Source organism: Sapajus apella, unplaced genomic scaffold (genome assembly GCF_009761245.1).
Source record: "Sapajus apella isolate SASKATOON/1434 unplaced genomic scaffold, GSC_monkey_1.0 scaffold1, whole genome shotgun sequence".
NCBI classification, from domain to species: domain Eukaryota; kingdom Metazoa; phylum Chordata; class Mammalia; order Primates; family Cebidae; genus Sapajus; species Sapajus apella.
Window position 1 is genome coordinate 66,437,640 of NW_022436941.1, and position 17,632 is coordinate 66,455,271.

Consider the following 17,632-nt stretch of genomic DNA (forward strand, 5'->3'; position numbering starts at 1 on the left):
CCGAGGCTCAAGCAGCCCGGCGGCGCAAAGGCGATCAGGTGGGCAGGGCGATCAGGCGCAGAAGGCGTGACCAGAGGGCGAGACTGGGGCTTCCTCTGCTCTGGTAACCCAGAAGCATCAACTCAAATGACCCTGTCTGTGTAGTACTGCGGCAGCATGGGCCTCGGAATGTAACGGCATCAAAAAAGAGAGAGGGAGAGAGAGACAGACAGACAGACAAAGGAATAAAAAACGTGAAAGTCTCAGCTGCACCGATGCAGAACGTTTTTTAGCCAGAAGGCGAAAGAAGAAATCGGAAGTGACGTCGCGGCCAAAACAAGCCCAGGCTTGGAGGCCTGTACTGAAGCTGGCGGCAGATGGGAAGACTCTACTCGTTTTCTGCGGTCGTCGGTGGTCGCAAGACCCTGCACTCTCAGCGGGTCGGCCTCCAACCCCTGTCCCCGAGATCCGCTCGCCGCGGATGAGCGAGTTTGTTCCTGGGACTTTTCGAGCACGGTTGGCCATTGGCGACAGGACGGACTTCCTTTCCTACCAGTCTCCCCTCCAGCGGGCTCCTGTCTCGGGACACTGGAACACCTGTCGCCTGTGAGGCATCATTTATTTTCATAGCACCTTCCTCTCCTTGTAGGATAATTCCAGGATCAGGAAAAAACGAGGGGCTCCTGTTACTAGCATTCACGGGAACTAGATTAATTGCCCACTTTATCTCCTTAAATTCTCTATCCCTTCATCCCTGGGCTCTGACAGATCGAGGTGAACCTAGCTGTTGATTGCCTTACCCCCTTTTTCTCACCACCTCTTCTAAGTCATGTTTACCCCACACCCCTCACACCCCCGCCTCCCTCTCCTGTTCTTCAAAATTTTGGCTTACCAATCAAATTTGCTTCTCCTTTCTAGACTGGTGTGCCAAGATAAGCATTCTTTTTCCACCCACCCCCTCCCGCTAAGCACGTTTGCTGTTCTCTCCAAGACCTGTAATTCCATCTGTAAACCCTGATTTGTAACGTGGAAGTTGTTCAGCGCTGAAAAGAATATTAGGCCTATTTCAACACCTTTTTATAATAGATGAATTTCAAAAAACTTGTATGATTTATTTGTGCAGGATTCTCCAGCTAGTTAGTAGCAATGTTGAGAGTGAAAAGCCAGGTCTAATCAGCAAATGTTAGAAATAGAAAATATTATGGAAAAAAATTGTTAAAGTTCAGATCAGAAAACATTTATGGAGCACCTGGTAGGACCAAGTACTGTTTTGTGTGCAAAGATTAGTAAGAATGGTTCCCATCCTAGGGGAGTTTTCAATTTAGATGGTGTTTACATGGACATTTTCAAGAGAATGGTAAATGCTAAAATAGAGCTATATGCAAGGTTCTCAGAGAGCTTAGGGGAGTTGCACTTAGCCAACCTTGATAGGAGAAAGGGGGATATAGTTCTTCCCTGAGAAAACACAGTTCATATCGTCCAGTTATTTTAAGACGCATGGACATCCATCTCCATTTGAATCACTGAACGAATTTTCTTTTCTAGTTTCCTTCTTTTGGCTCAAATGTTTTTGTTACTTTTTTTTTTTTTTTTTTTTTTTTTTTGAGACAAAGTCTTGCTCTGTCGCCAGGCACCAGGCTGGAATGCAGTGGCGGGATCTCGGCTCACTGCTACCTCCGCCTCCCGGGTTCAAGCAATTCTCCTGCCTCAGCCTCCCGAATAGCTGGGACTACAGGCGCGTGCCACCACGCCCAGCTAATCTTTGTATTTTTTAGTAGAGACGGGGTTTCACTATGTTGGCCAGAATAGTTTCGATCTCTTGACCTCATGATCCGCCCGCCTCGGCCTCCCAAAGTGCTGGGATTACAGGTTACTATGTGTTATTTATTCAGCTCTTTCTGGTGGAGGTTTTGGCTTTGTTTAGTGCTGCCTCATTTTAACGGTCAGAATGATGGAGTCAACAGAGCTGGGTGAGCCCTCATAATTCATGAGCTTCCTGTTTCTCCTCTCTAAGGTGGACATATGATTACCTGACCTGCCTACTCAAATGATTGTTAAGGATTAATTTTTGAAAATGTTTTTAAAATTGTAAAAGCTGTTATCTGTAAATGTATGGTTTGGCGACCCTTGCTCCACTGTGATCCTGATGCATTTTTCTTTTAGTTCCAATTAATTTCAATTTTAAAACACCCTGCACCCTCTCAAAATTTCTAAGAGGCTATAAACTCTAACGTGAAAAAATTAACTGTATTTTATTAATTTTCTTCCTGTCCCAAATGGTAATGTATTTGAGACAATTACACATCTTGGAAAGCCAATCTACCTACTTTATTTTTCATGAAAACCTACATTAAGTTGCTAATGCTTAATCTGAACAAAAATTGATAAATGTACCTTCAGTTCATCAAACCCAAAGCTTTGTAAAGCTTTTCACAGTCTAGGAACCACAGATGTTATAGATAACAGTGCCAATAAACTTGGGTACAACATGAATTATATCATTTCTTAAATTCCAAGTAAGGGCTACCTATGTAAACATATTAAAAAACTAACCCTAGGTAAGAGGTTAAAGTTTATTTTCATTGTTAGCCTGATCTTTTATCCATTTGGCAATATTCAGATATAGGAAATGGGAGAAACAGTAACTAAAATTTGTTGGAATTTAATGATGAAAGTGAGAATGTCACTGTACAGTATTTCATTTGGTTTTTACCAGAACCCTGTAAGGTTAATGGTGGTATCCCTATTTTATAAATGACACTGAAGCTCAGAGGGATTGAGGAACTTGTACAGGTCACACAGCTAATTAATGGCAAAGCTTAGATTCATACCCAGGTTTCTCTACCTCTGAACATTATATGCTTTCTATTATTATGTATAGATGCTTACAAGAGCATTGTTCTAATTTTTTTCTTTCAGATTTTTAAATATTCAAATTCCGGTTTGCATATCCAACACTGGACACTGCCCTTATAAAACCAAGAGGAAATCATGAAGAAATGTTTTAATTATTGAATCTACACAATTGAAATCATGGCTACATCAGCAAATCTGGATATTGGAGCCCAGCTTATAGTGGAAGAGTGTCCCAGCACTTACAGCCTGACTGGCATGCCAGACATTAAAATAGAACATCCACTGGACCCAAATTCAGAAGAAGGATCAGCTCAGGGTGTTGCCATGGGAATGAAATTCATATTGCCTAACCGATTTGATATGAATGTGTGTTCTCGATTTGTGAAGTCCTTAAATGAAGAAGACAGTAAAAATATTCAAGATCAGGTTAACTCTGACCTGGAAGTGGCATCTGTCCTATTTAAAGGTTGAAAGTTATGGTATAAATATCTGCATTTGTCTTTGTTTTTGTGTATTTGATTTTTTTCCCCAATCATGAGATTTTGGGTTTGGGAAGACAGTTTAGACGTCATTTTTAAATATGATTTTGGAATCTCACAGAAACCAAAATTAAAATAATTTCAGATTATATAATATTGAACTTAAAGGAAGTGCATGTTGATTTTTTTAAAAACACTTCTTGTTTAATATTTGTTTATTTACAGATTCTCTAATGAAGTTCCCTATTACTCCTTTTAAAATCGTAAGCCGGGCACAGTGGCTCATGTCTGTAATCCCAGCACTTTAGGAAGCCAAGGCAAGCAGATCACTTGAGGTCAGGAGTTCAAGACCAGCCTGACCAATATGGTGAAACCTTGTCTCTACTAAAAATACAAAAACTAGCCAGACATGGTGGCACACGCCTATAATCCCGGCTACTGGGAGGGAGGCTAAGGCACAAGAATTGCCTGAACCTGAGAGGTGTTAGTTGCAGTGAGCTGAGATTGTGCCACTGCACTCCAGCCTGAGTTGAAAAATAAAAAAAAATCAAAAAATAAAACTAAAATTATAGGAAAAAAATTCTTGTTCCTTTTAGAAATGAATTAGCTTAATATTCATTCCTGAATATTCCTGTTCCTTAAATATTTAATGTGTATTCACTTTCTATGCTTTAATGCAGTGAAGTCTGTCACCATGCTCTAGATTTACTTGATACCCTGAATAATAAAACTATTCTCTTAGAAAAACATCACTCAAGAATAATATATTTTTATTCTAGAACTTTCACTATGGTAGTATAGACTTTTTAAAACTCACCACTATGCAAACAAGGAAGTGTGGACTTTTATGAAAAAAAACTTTAGTATCACTTGATAAATAGTTTAATTGAAGCTATTATATCTCGTATTTCTTTTTAAATGTAGACATTGACATGGAACTCTTATTGAATTGCTTTTAATGTGTTTAAATTTGTTTTTTACTTAGCTGAATGCAATATCCATACATCTCCTTCTCCGGGAATTCAAGTAAGGCATGTCTACACTCCCTCTACAACAAAACATTTCTCACCCATCAAACAGTCAACTACTTTAACCAACAAACACAGAGGAAACGAGGTCTCTACCACACCTCTGTTAGCAAATTGTAAGTATTTGCCACTGATGTGTTACTGTATTCTTTTTCTTAATATAATACTTTCAAGAATTTGACTTTAAAACATTATTTTCATTAAATGAATATTCTCTGGATAAAGAAAATGTGTTGTATTACACAATGGAAAACTATTCAACCTTAAAAAAGAAGAAAATTCTATCATTTGTAACACATGGATGAACCTGGAGGATATTATGCTAAGTGAAATGAGTCAGTCATAGAAAGACAACTACCACATGATCGCACTGTATGGGACATCTGAAAAAGTAGAACTTAGTGGAAGTACACAGTAGACTTGTGTTTACCAGAGGCTGGGAGAGGGGAGTAGATGCTGAAAGGGTAGAGATATTGATCAAAGGATGCAAAGTTTTTGCTAGACAGGAGGAATACTTAATGACCTATTGTACACATTGGTGACTGTAATAAATAATAGTGCACTGAAGGCTGGCATGGTGGCTCACACCTGTAATCCCAGCACTTTGGGAGGCCAAGGCTGGTGGATCACTTGAGCTCAGGAATTCAAGACCGGCCGGGGCAAGACAGAAAGACCCTGTCTCTACTAAAAATACAAAGAATTTTAAAATTAAAAAATATATAGCCGGGTGTGGTGGTGCACGCCTGTGGTCCCAGCTACTCAGGAGACTGAGGTGAGAGGACACTTGAATCTGGAAGGAGCAGGTTGCAATGAGCCGAGATTGCACCACTGCACTCCAGCCTGGGTGACAGAGTGAGACCCTGTCTCAAAAAAATAGAAAATAATAATGTATTATATATTTCAAAATTACTAAAAGAGTAAATTTTAAATGTTTTTAACAAAAAAATATGTGAGGTGATAGATTTGTTAATTAGCTTTAATCATTCCACAATATAAACATATATTAAAATATTCTTTGTACTGTATAGATATAAACAATTATTATTTGTCAATTAAAAACAATAAGTAAATGCATATACTTAAGCTTTTTGAGAGCTTAAGTGATGTCCTAGTAGTTTTAGCAGTTGAAAACTTTTTCATATATTATTGCATTTTTAAATATTTCATGTGGGGGCCAGGTGCAGTGGGTCACGCCTATAATCCCAGCACTTTTGGATGCTGAGGTAGGAGAATTACTTGAGCTCAGGAGTTCAAGACCAGCCTGAGCAACATAACAAGACCCAATCTCAATTAAAAAAAAAAAAATTGTTTTTAAATTAGCTGGTGTGTTGGCACGCACCTATAGTCCCAGATATTCAAGAGGCTGAAGCAGGAGGACCACTTACTTGAGCCCCGGAGGTCAAGGCTGCAGTGAGCTGTGATCATACCGCTGCACCCCAGCCTGGGCAACAGAGTGAGACCCCGATTCCAATCAATCAATAATAAATAAATAGTTCATGTGTTATGTTTCTCTGTTGAGAGCAACTACAGATTAAAATATTAATTATGAAAACTTAAAAGTTTTACTATAAAAATGAGTTAATAATAAATAATGAGAAAAATTCTGAGCCCTTTGAAATTAAGACATTATCAGTATTTTCATGTTCTTGGAGTTCAAGCCTTCACATTTTACTTATAAACCAGAGCACTGATAAATAAATGATTTTGTAGTAAAAGCTGACTGATTTGAACTGTAATTTTGAATTCGAATATAATGTGAATATGAAACCACCTCTTTTAATACCTTGAATCCACAATTTTTTTTTTTTTTTTTTTTTTTAAGACGGGGTTTCATTGTTACGGAGTTTCACTCTTGTTACCCAGGCTGGAGTGCAATGGCGCGATCTCGGCTCACCGCAACCTCCGCCTCCTGGGTTCAGGCAATTCTCCTGCCTCAGCCTCCTGAGTAGCTGGGATTACAGGCATGCGCCACCATGCCCAGCTAATTTTTTTTTGTATTTTTAGTAGAGACAGGGTTTCACCGTGTTGACCAGGATGGTCTCGATCTGTTGACCTCGTGATCCACCCGCCTCGGCCTCCCAAAGTGCTGGGATTACAGGCGTGAGCCACCGCGCCCGGCCCACAATTTTTTAAATGTAGAATTATTCTAGAAGAAGTAAAGCTTTTCTATTTAAACTACAAAATACTCTATGTAGTATAAGTATGTTAAAAAGAGAAAAAAAGGATGTGTATGTATGTTAGTCACTGTGTTCGAGAATGTAATATAAATGTATCTGTATTCTAAAGCATGACGAAATCTCTGTCTTTTCTTTGGAAACACTAAATCCCTCCTGATTCTGAGTCACATACTGTACCAGTTGAGCTAGGAAGAATCTTCCTCTCGGACTCTCAATCCACCTGTTGGCCATTTCTGGTTTACTTATATAAATTTGCATAGGACACCCAATTGTTTTTCTTTCTGTAGTAAGGCCGTCCAATCATATCACTGAAGTCAAATGATCAAATGCTACTAATTTTTAAGGAGAATGCTCTCTATTTAGCACTGTCTTAAAGAAGTTGTCTTAAAATAATCCACCACAGAATTTTTGAACTAAAAACAAATACCTAAGATCGTTTGATTCACATCTCACGTGTTACAGACAAAAATGTTTAATCACTTATCCAAGGACACACAGCTAATTACCCACAGCTAGACCTACACTCAAGAATTTACTCTCAGGCCAGGAGTGGTAGCTCATGCCTACAACCCTACCACTTTGGGAGGCTGAGGCTGGTGGAGTTGAAGACCTGGGCAACATGACGAAACCCTGTTTCTACAAAAAATACAAAAATTAGCCTGAAGTGGTGGCTCCCACCTGTAGTTCCAGCTACTTGGGTGACTGAGGCAGGAGGATTGCTTGAGCCCAGGAGGTCGAGGCTGCAGTGAGCTGAGATCACACCACTGCACTCAAGCCTAGGTGACAAATCGAAACTCTGCCTCAAAATTAATTAATTAATTAATTAATTTCTCAAGGCCAGTTTTTCATGTATGACTTCATTCTTTGTAATAAGAAAAACCCATAGAGTCTCAAAATAAAAATATTTAAGACCATAATGGAGTCAATCAATAAAAAGACAAAAACAATGTCTTTGTGTCTTTTAAACCTGTCTTCCTCATAATTTTAGATGCAGAAATAGCATTTTTAAAATTAAATACCTAAACAATTTCTTCAGAATAGATCTCATTGATAATAACAATGTGTAGATTTAAAAAAAAAACAAAAAGACCAGGACATGGTGGCTCATGCCTGTAATCCCAGCACTTTGAGAGGTCAAAGTGGCAAGATCGCTTGAGCCCTAGAGTTCAAGACCAGAGTGAGCAACGTGGCAAAACCCTGTCTCATAAAAATAAAAATAAAATTGTAGATACAGGAATTACCTTAAATGAATATGAATCAATTCTCAGATACAGAATGAGTACTTGTAATTTTAGGATACTTTTTTTTTTTTTTTTTTTTTAAAGAGACAGGGTCTCACTATGTTGCCCAGGCTGGAGTGCAGTGGCTATTCACAGGCACGATCCCACTACTGATCAGCATGGGAGTTTTGACCTGCTCTGTTTCCAACCTAGGCCGGTTCACCCCTCCTTAGGCAACCTGGTGGTCCCCTGCTCCCTGGAGGTCACCATATTGATGCCGAACTCAGTGCAGACACCCAATCGGCATAGCGCTCTACAGCCCAGAACTCCTGGACTCAAGAGACCCTCCAGCCTCAGCCTCCCTAGTAGCTGGGACCACAGGCACACGTCACCATGCCTGGCAATTTTAGGATACTTTTTTTTCCCCTGTCGCCCTGGCTGAAGTGCAGTGGCAAGATCTCAGCTCACTGCAACCTCTGCCTTTTGGATTCAAGTAATTCTCCCGCCTCAGCCTTCGAGTAGCTGGGATTACAGGCGTGTGCCACCACGCCTAGCTAATTTTTGTATTTTTTGTAGAGACAAGGTTTTGCCACGTTGGTCTCGAACTCCTGACCTCAAGTTATCCGGCTGCCTCGGCCTCACAAAGTGCTGGGATTACAGGCATGAGCCACTGCACCCAGCCTTAATTTTAGAATACATTTTAAGTTAGATTTTTCAAACAATAAAATTATAGCTTTTGTTTTGGAAAAGAAAATTGTGACACGAACGTGAACTGCAGGATGATGCAAATGTACCCTATAGATAATGCATGAAGCATTTTATGGTACTGTTTTAGCTTTGTCTGTTCACCAGTTGGCTGCGCAGGGAGAGATGCTCTATCTGGCTACGCGTATCGAACAAGGTAATAGCCTCTTTAAAAGTATTTATTTAAAACAAATTCAATAGGATTTATTAGATTTGTTATTGTTTTATTTTAATATTAGAAAGTATAAAGACAAAAACAAATAGTTGCATAAACTCACTAGGCAGATAACCCAATGGATAGTTAAAAAAAAAAAAAAAAAAGGAATATAAAGCATAAAAGCTCCTTTACCACCTTTGCGTTTTCCCCAAAAGCAAACATTATAAGTTTCTTATATTTTCAGAAGATTTTTATGGAAGAAATTTCTATTTATGTTTCAGGTTATGTGTGAGAATGTGTACATGCTTGTTATTTACACAAAAGGAAAAATATACACTACATTGCACCATTTGATACTGAATATTGTGGAGAGCTTTCCATATAAGCACACATGAAAGACCTATTTTATTTTTATAGTTCCATAAGTGTGCATTGTATTGCATGTACATGTTCTATGTTTTGTTTTTGTGGGGGTTTTTTTGTTTTTTTTTTGAGATGGAGCTTTGCTCTTGCTGCCCAGGCTGGCATGCAATGGCACAATCTCGGCTCACTGCAACCTCTGCCTCATGGGTTCAAGAGATTCTCCTGCCCCAGCCTCCTGAGTAGCTGGGATTACAGGTGCCCACCACCATGCCTGGCTAATTTTTTGTGTTTTTAGTAGAGACAGGGTTTCACTATGTTGGCCAGGCTGGTCTTGAACTCCTGACCTCAGGTGATCCATCTGCCTCGGCCTCCGAAAGTGCTGGGATTACAGGCATGAGCCACCGTGCCCGGCCTGTTGTTTCTTTTTTAACTTCCCCACCATGTGGTGGTTGATTCCAGTTTGTTGCTATTAAGAAACAATAGTGTTGGCATTCTTTTAAAGTTTAGATATACTTTAAAACTTAAAGTTTATCTATAGGGCAGATCCTCACAAGTAGATTTGTTGGGTCAAAGGGTATATGAATTTATGTAAATATAAATATATATAACCAGATGTGTGTCCTCACACCAGAGCTAGAGTTTCTGTTTCCCCATGCCTTCACTGATACAGGATGTTAGCAGACTCCAAATTTTGCTTATCTGACAAGTGAAAAGTGGCATCTCAGAGTAGTTTCATTTACATTTTTTTAAGTTATGGTCTACTCGAATTCTTTATGTGTGAACTGCCTGCTGTATATTGGTATGTAAACTCTAAGGAAATTCGCTTTTTTTGTTGTTGTTTGTGTTGCATATAGGGTTCCCTAGCTTGTCATTTTTCCTTTGACTTCCTTTATGATATTCTGAAAGCCTTAACATTTCTATGTCATAAATTGATTTTCTTCTTTATGACTTCTGGATTTTATATCCTGCTTAGAAAGGACTTCCCATTCCAAGATTGTAAATAAATGTATTTTTTATTCTAGAATTTCTAGGGTTTCATTTTTACGTTTCAATCTTTAACTCCTGTGGAATATGTTTTGTTGTAACGAGGTAAAGATTTAGCTGTACTTTCAGTTTCAATTTTTAAAAAGTTAGCCAGTTGTCCCAACACTGTGTATTGAATACAGGGAGTCCAATCAAAGTGTTTTATTTTGCTTAATCGTGTCATTTTTATAAGAAAGAATCATTATATTTCTGTTTATTTGTGAATATTTGGAGGCTTCTTCAATCTACTAAATAAATGTAGGGAAAAGGCTGTGGACTTAATAACTAGTAGACAATCTAGGGAAGAAAATGGGGTTCACGGTAGAATTACATGATACTGTATTTCAGACTTCCTCATTCACATTATCTGTCATCCACATAATATTATGTTAGCAAACCACAAGAATGAGAGAAATTCACAGGCAGCAATGTTAGCTGTGGAGTAGAAGATAGCTTTAATAAGATTCAATAAGTTTATAAATGTCTGTAATGCTGAGGGCTATCATATAATCTCATTTTTATTGTGATCCTTCCAACTACACATCAAGGTAAGCAGGGTATTCTGTATATTGAAGAAATTAAGTGTCTTGTCCAGGGTCACATGGCTAGAAAGTGACAGAGCCAGGATTCAAACTCTGCTCTCCTGATCCTGAGACCAGTGTTCTCTTGACTGCCTTGACCTGGCATTATGTCATGTCTGGTAGTTTATACTTTAAGTAATATGCTATCTGAACCCAGCTATATACAGCGAGGCGTATTTTAATACATTCAGACTACAAATTACAACAACATGCAATAGGACACCAGTGAAAAGTCAGCACAAAATGAACTTCATTGAGTATTATAATCAACTCTTTGGAATGCCAGTTTTTCATAGTGATATTAAGATGTGGTTGTTAAATTAGATCACAAAAATTGCTTTTCTTTTAAATAGAAAATGTTATCAATCACACGGATGAAGAAGGATTTACTCCTCTGATGTGGGCTGCAGCACACGGGCAAATAGCTGTGGTAGAGTTCCTACTTCAGAATGTAAGGAAAATGCCTCAGAAAATGTATATGTATAGTTACTTAAGTTCAGTTGAGTCTTTAGTAGAGTTTTTATATCTCCAGCCAACTAGATATAGCGGTAGAGGATACCAAAAAAAGTTTAATGCTTTTCATATTCTCGTGGAACTTGGATCTAGTTGGGAAGACAAGATTAATCATACATGCAGCAGTGAGAAAGAATTCAACACCCAGACCCCTCTAAGTGCCACAGGAACTGAAGTACTGTCAGCTTTGTAGGAGAAGGCTTCATGGAGGAGCTGTGCCTTGACTCCAGAGAGAAAGGATAGTTGGGATTGATACAGGACAGAGGAAGGAAGGCATCTAGACAATCTCAATAAAAGCACCCATGAGTAAAAGTTTCCATTATTTCCTTATTAAGCCCAGAACATTACTAGGCTTAGTGTTGAACTATAATTATTGTTGACAGGAATAACAATATTCCTGTTTAAACTAATTGAGAAGTTTTTTATCTCTACTTCCCACACCAGGGTGCTGATCCCCAACTTTTAGGAAAAGGTCGAGAAAGTGCACTGTCATTGGCCTGTAGTAAAGGCTACACGGATATTGTCAAAATGCTGCTTGATTGTGGAGTTGATGTAAATGAATATGATTGGGTAAGTCTGTGATACTAAATTTAAAATTAACAAGTTTTAGAATTTATTTGGTTTGGGAGAGATACAGTAAGTTTTATTAAAGAAGAAACAGACTGGGCATGGTGGCATACACCTGTAGTCCCAGCTGTTTGGGAGGCTGAAGTGGGAGGATAGCTTGAGCCCAGAAGTTTGAGGCTGCAGTGAGCTTTGATTGCACCACTGCACTCCAGCCTGGGTGACAGAGTGAGACCCTGTTTCTAAAAAGTAAATAAAAGAATAAATGAAGAAGAAGAAGAATTAATTAGCTAAGTACCTAGAAGAAAAAGTTAATATCACATGCTCAATTATTAGTCCTGATTTAAGTATCCTTCAAAAAATATTAAAATTACTTTAAATGATTATATGTCCAGTTCTAGTAAAACTTCTCACAGCAGCATTAAATTACTTGAATCTTGCTCACCCTGAAAAACTGAATCACCTTGTCACTTTACAGAATGGAGGAACACCTCTGCTTTATGCTGTACATGGAAATCATGTGAAATGTGTAAAGATGCTCTTAGGTAAGCAGATAAAAGTGAATATTATTTAGAAAATGCCATGCAAGGTCTTGATTTTATTTTTTCAACCTCGCCTCCCTTGGTACCACTCAGGAGAATCATTAACTACTGCTAAATACATGACTCTTGCTGCTCTTCACGCCTGGAGCACCTGCCAGCATGAAGTTGCCCATGTGAGAAACAGCTCCATCACATCCCACACCTGCAGTTGGACCTTTTGTCCTTGTTGCTTTCATTTGGGGGGTCATATGTGAATCCACTGTTGTGGCCAGGCACAGTGGCTTCATGCCCATAATCCCAGAACTTTGGGAGGCCGAGGCATGTGGATCACTTGAGATTAGGAGTTCAAGTTGCCTGACCAACATGGCAAAACCCTGTTGCTACAAAAAATACAAAAATTAGCCAATCAGGCGGGAGCCTGTAATCCCAACTACTCAGGATGCTGAGGCAGGAGAATCGCTTGAACCCCAGGGGTGGAGGCCACAGTGAGCTGAGACTGCACCTTTGCACTCCAGCCTGCGTGACAGAGCAAGACTCTGTCAAAAAAAAAAAAAGAAAATGAATCTACTATTGCTTTGTTTTTAATTGTGTAGGAGTTTCAGCTGCTCTAGAGGATGCTGTTAGTCTGAAGTGTCTTCCCTCCAATCCACTGAAGTAAATTCTGAGTATCCCATGTACTCTGTACTTTGTCAGACTAACCTAAAAATGTTCTCCAAACTGAAAAATCTGTCCAGCTATTTGTACATGAGCCAATAGTAGACAAACCTATCCACATTTTCATTTCATTGATGTAGATTTTTCTGTTTTGGTATAGAAAATGGGGCTGATCCAACAATTGAAACTGACTCTGGATATAATTCTATGGATCTAGCTGTAGCCCTGGGCTATAGAAGTGGTAAGTATGTTGGAACTCTTGTGTCTCATCTTAGTAAAGCCGTGTAATAGTATAAGCCAGTATTCCAAACCATTTTTATCACTATAATCCTAAAACATGTTATCCCAACTCCTGACATAAACTTTCAACTGTGGGAAAAGTCCATAAATTCTTATAAAGTCTAGAAATGAATTTGCTACTATACTTTTCACCAACCCAAATAATTAGTTACTGGAGGGTAAGAGCACACCTGTTTATAAGATTTAGTTCATATTTCGATAGCAGACTATTTATAGGGCAACCTTAAGACAATCTTGTATTCAGACTCTCCTTCAGTTTCAAAAATATAGAAACCAAGACACACAACGTCCAATAACTTGGACAGTTACTCGGTGACAACGTTTTAAGGTTTTAAAGTATTGCATTGTATTAGTGCCCTCAGACTATGCATTTATCCTGCTTAGAAATGACTTTATTTTTGGGAAATATTGGGGATAAGTTAAATTTGATAGTTTTTATATAGTCAATGTGCTGTAATCTTGATTACCTATCTGTTCTAGTTCAACAGGTTATTGAGTCACATTTGTTAAAGCTGCTTCAAAATATCAAGGAGTAGACACGGTCGTCAGAAAACGTCTGCCTTTTTGTTTACTTCTTGGTTCTTACAAATGATAGTTTTGTTTACTTATAAATTTTTACTTCAGTTGCAATATTTACTGGTTTTTAGTAGGTTTTAATAAATATTTCTCTGAGTAATTCACTGGTTTATAATAAATTTAATGTTAATATCCTTTTTATAATATGTTTTACTATGTATTTAAAATTATAAATTAATGTTTCATGGCATGTAAATTTTTATGGTACAGATAGTTATCATCGGTCTTTGTATCAAGTGCTGTAATTTGACATTTTCAGAAATTATTCCACCCTAGTCATCTTCACTCATGTATTAAGTCATTGACTTTATATAGGGTTTGCTATAAATCCCTAGAAAAAAAAATTTGTTATTGTTGAATTAAAAAGTGCACAGTGTGGTTGTTTACAAAATGATATTATAAATAAAATACTTTTTCGTCAGTTTGCTTGCTAGTTTTTTAAGTATATAAGATTATTGGAGATCTCTTTAGGATTTTTAATTTCACCCTTCTCTCCTGCCATAACACTTCATTAGATACAACAATATCTGTAATTAAAATAAATTGAATGTAAGTCAATCAACAAAGACTTATTGTCATTTCTAGAAGTACATTTAAAATATTTTTATCTTTTAAGGAAGTTTTTCAGTAGGAAAAGACCTCTGTGAAGAGAAGTCAATTCTTCAATACAAGTGAGATATTCTCTAATGCCACAAAGGGAGCATTATATAAATCCGTGTTTCACAGAAGTCATGAAGAGAGAGCCATGGGTTAGAAGTTGATTTGACCACTGAGTGTAGGATTTGACTTAAATCACTTCATCTGGAAAACAGATGTTTTGTCAGTTAGGGTACTTGGTTGTAAGCTGCATAAACTTGATCTAGTTAACCTAAACAGAATGGAAGGATGCAGAATGGAAGAAAAAAGGCTGAAGAAGGAGGCAGCCCCAAGGAATGAAAAGCAGCTAGGGATCTCAGTCAGGAAACCATGGCCAGGCAATTTGGATGCTGTTATGATGTTTAGCTTTAAACCCCTTGTTTGTCATTCTGCTCAGGATTTACATTCCCAGAAGGCAGAACTCTATTAAGCATGGCATATAAATTTACTGCCGAGTTGGGAGAAAAGGGGGTGACTGATTAACAATATCCAGCATTGCCCCCAGACCACAGGGAATGTGGCAGGCACAGGTTACCCAAAGGAAAAGAAGGAGGAAAAGAAAAACAATAGATGTTTACACCAAATGCAATGTAAATAGTATGTAAGACCCAGCAGGGTGGCTCATGCCTGTAATCCCAGCACTTTGGGAGGCCAAGGTGGGTGGATCACTTGAGGTCAGGAGTTCAAGACCAGCCTGGCCAACATGGCGTAACCCCATGTCTACTAAAAATACAAAAATTAGCTGGGCAGTGTGGCACATGCCTGTAATCCCAGCTACTCAGGAGGCTGAGGCAGGAGAATTGCTTGAACCCAGGAGACAGAGATTGCAGTGAGCTGAGATTATGCCACTGCATTCCAGCTTGGGTGACAGAGCGAGACCCTGTCTCAATAAATAATAAATAGTAAGTGAAAATAGTGCTAGTGTCTTACCCATTGTCTGTAAGACATATACTTTAAGTTGATTTTCTAGCACTCTTGGTGGGTTTACCTAAAACCATTTACCCATTTGGTTTCTTTTCTTAGTAATGGTACTTATCCATGAAGTGTTGGTTACTATTCATATTATACAGTAACAAAATCCAATGATCCATCTGGGCACAGCACGATGAGTATTGCTTGCAAGTGCTTTCGCCACTGAAGAGCAACCAAACAATCTATGCCAGAATTGACTCCAGCATAACCACTTCACACCCAGTCTGACTCAAGATTGACAATCAGCAGATGGCAAAATTCTCAGGCCTGGGTGGGGGCTGCACTGTCGGCTTCCCTGGTTCTGAGGCTTCAGACTTGGACTGAGCCATGCTGCCAAAGTCTCTGGTTCTCCAGCTTGCAGTCAGCACGTGGTAGGACTTCTCTACCTCTGTGATTGTGTGAGCCATTTCCTCCTAATAAATGCCCTTCCGCATGTCCTACTGGTTCTCTCTCTGGAGAAGGCTGACTAATATAGCATGTAATTCTTGATTGCTTTGAGATTGCATATAAACAAACAGATTAAAATAACAAAACAGAAACAAAAAAGACTAATAAATCAGATTCTCTGTCCAGTCTCACCCAACAAAGAACAGGTGTCCCTTATTCATCCACCAGAGATAACCAAATAGACCGTAAAAGCAAGTCCCCAATCATTATTTTGTTGCTACCAGAAGGGAATAAATTACTGAAGTTATACAAACCAGAAACAGAACCAAGTATTCATACATAAAACCAGAGGGCAAAGGAACTAGAGAGCCAGGAAAGTTCAAGTTCGGTCACCACCCAGGCTTCGTTTCAGAGGTCAAGAAAAGATGTGCAGCAAAATCAGTTCCTTGGGCTCGGCCAGGTTAATCCTCTCCAACATCTCAGTGGATGACCTTCAAAAATGATCATGTGCAATTTCCAAAAGGTCACAAGACATGACCCTCTCATACACATAAACACATGACAAGGACTTTATTCAACTCATTAATAAGAAAACTATAAAATGAAAACTGGCTCCAAGAGCATTTGAGAAGCTGGATATTTCTTGGCAACATTAAGATTGCTGTGTTGAATGCAAACCTAGCTAATGTTCAATAGGGAAATAAATTACCATTTGGGGGCAAAACAAATTATTTGCCTCTTTACCAGACAAAAAATCTTCAAATTAACATGCAACTTCACTAATTCGGAGACTTTGAATACATAGTAAAGATGGGGCCAGGAGAGGTGGCTCATGCCAGTAATTCCAGCACTTTGGGAGGCCAAGGCAGGTGGATCACCTGAAGTCAGGAGTATGAGAAACAGCCTGGCCCACATGGCAAAACCCTGCCTCTACTAAAAATAAAAAAATTAGCCAGGTATGGCGGCACGTGCCTGTAATCCCAGCTACTCAGGAGGCTGAAGCAGGAGAATCAATTGAACCTGGGAGACAAAGGTTGCAGTGAACTGATACTGCACTACTGCATTCCAGCCTGGGTGACAAAGTGAAACTCTGCCTCAAAAAAAAAAAAAAAAAAATAGTGAAGACTGATTCAAATTACATTTTTCTAGATAGTCTTGGGGTGGGCTTTGTCCCTTCTGACATGGAAAGGACATAGTGGCATGAACTTTAACTACTTCAGTGAAAACCAGGCTGGAGTTAAGGTAATCACCCTTGTAATTAATCTCCCTTCTTTCGTTACCTGAGAGGTGTACCAACGTAGGTGCCCTGAAGTGTTGGTGACAACACTTTTCCTACATCACCCTGCTGACTAGACGACGAAATTCACTCCAGAGTCACCTACAGCAAAAGAAGCTACAAACTGCAAATCTGAGTGAAAAGGTTCATGTTTTTAATATTCTTGATCTTTACAGAAGCATGCCAATAGCTTAGATATATATATATGGAAATTGTAATGGATGATTTTTTAAACATTAAATGGTAAAGACTTTTAAAGTGTGTAGCTTTGAAGTATTCTCTAAAATATAAATTAGCCGAGCGTTGTGGCGGTTTCCTATAATCCCAGCCACTCAGGAGGCTGAGGCAAGAGAATTGCTTAAGCCTAGAAGTTGGAGGTTTCAGCGAGCCGAGATTGTGCCATTGCATTCCAGCCTGGGCAACAGAGCGGGACTCCGCCTCAAAAAAATAAATAAATATATATATGTTAGCCTCCTAATTTTTAGAAAATACTCTTTAAGATTTCATTACCATATCTTTTTGTCTTTATATGTACAAAAAGTTAAAATTTGAAATTCTTTTGTTAGAACAAACTGGTTATAACCAGTTGGATATATATACATACA

General features: G+C 38.6%; 1 protein-coding gene across 2 annotated transcripts; it reads left to right on the plus strand.

Annotated features, from left to right (window-relative positions):
• The first annotated feature begins 59 nt into the window (after window positions 1–59).
• ANKRA2 (ankyrin repeat family A member 2) lies at window positions 60–14,177 on the plus strand. 2 transcript variants are annotated; one of them, XM_032278538.1, is made up of 9 exons: window positions 60–585; window positions 2,899–3,301; window positions 4,300–4,458; window positions 8,575–8,640; window positions 10,961–11,058; window positions 11,565–11,690; window positions 12,163–12,229; window positions 13,041–13,121; window positions 13,661–14,177. In XM_032278538.1, exons 2-9 carry the CDS (start codon window positions 3,013–3,015, stop codon window positions 13,714–13,716), a joined length of 942 nt encoding a protein of 313 aa, XP_032134429.1. In that variant the 5' UTR covers window positions 60–585; window positions 2,899–3,012; the 3' UTR covers window positions 13,717–14,177. The 2 variants fall into 2 exon arrangements, with proteins under 2 accessions (XP_032134429.1, XP_032134440.1); XM_032278549.1 differs by having other exon boundaries at window positions 65–585; window positions 2,899–3,314.
• Window positions 14,178–17,632: the final 3,455 nt, after the last annotated feature.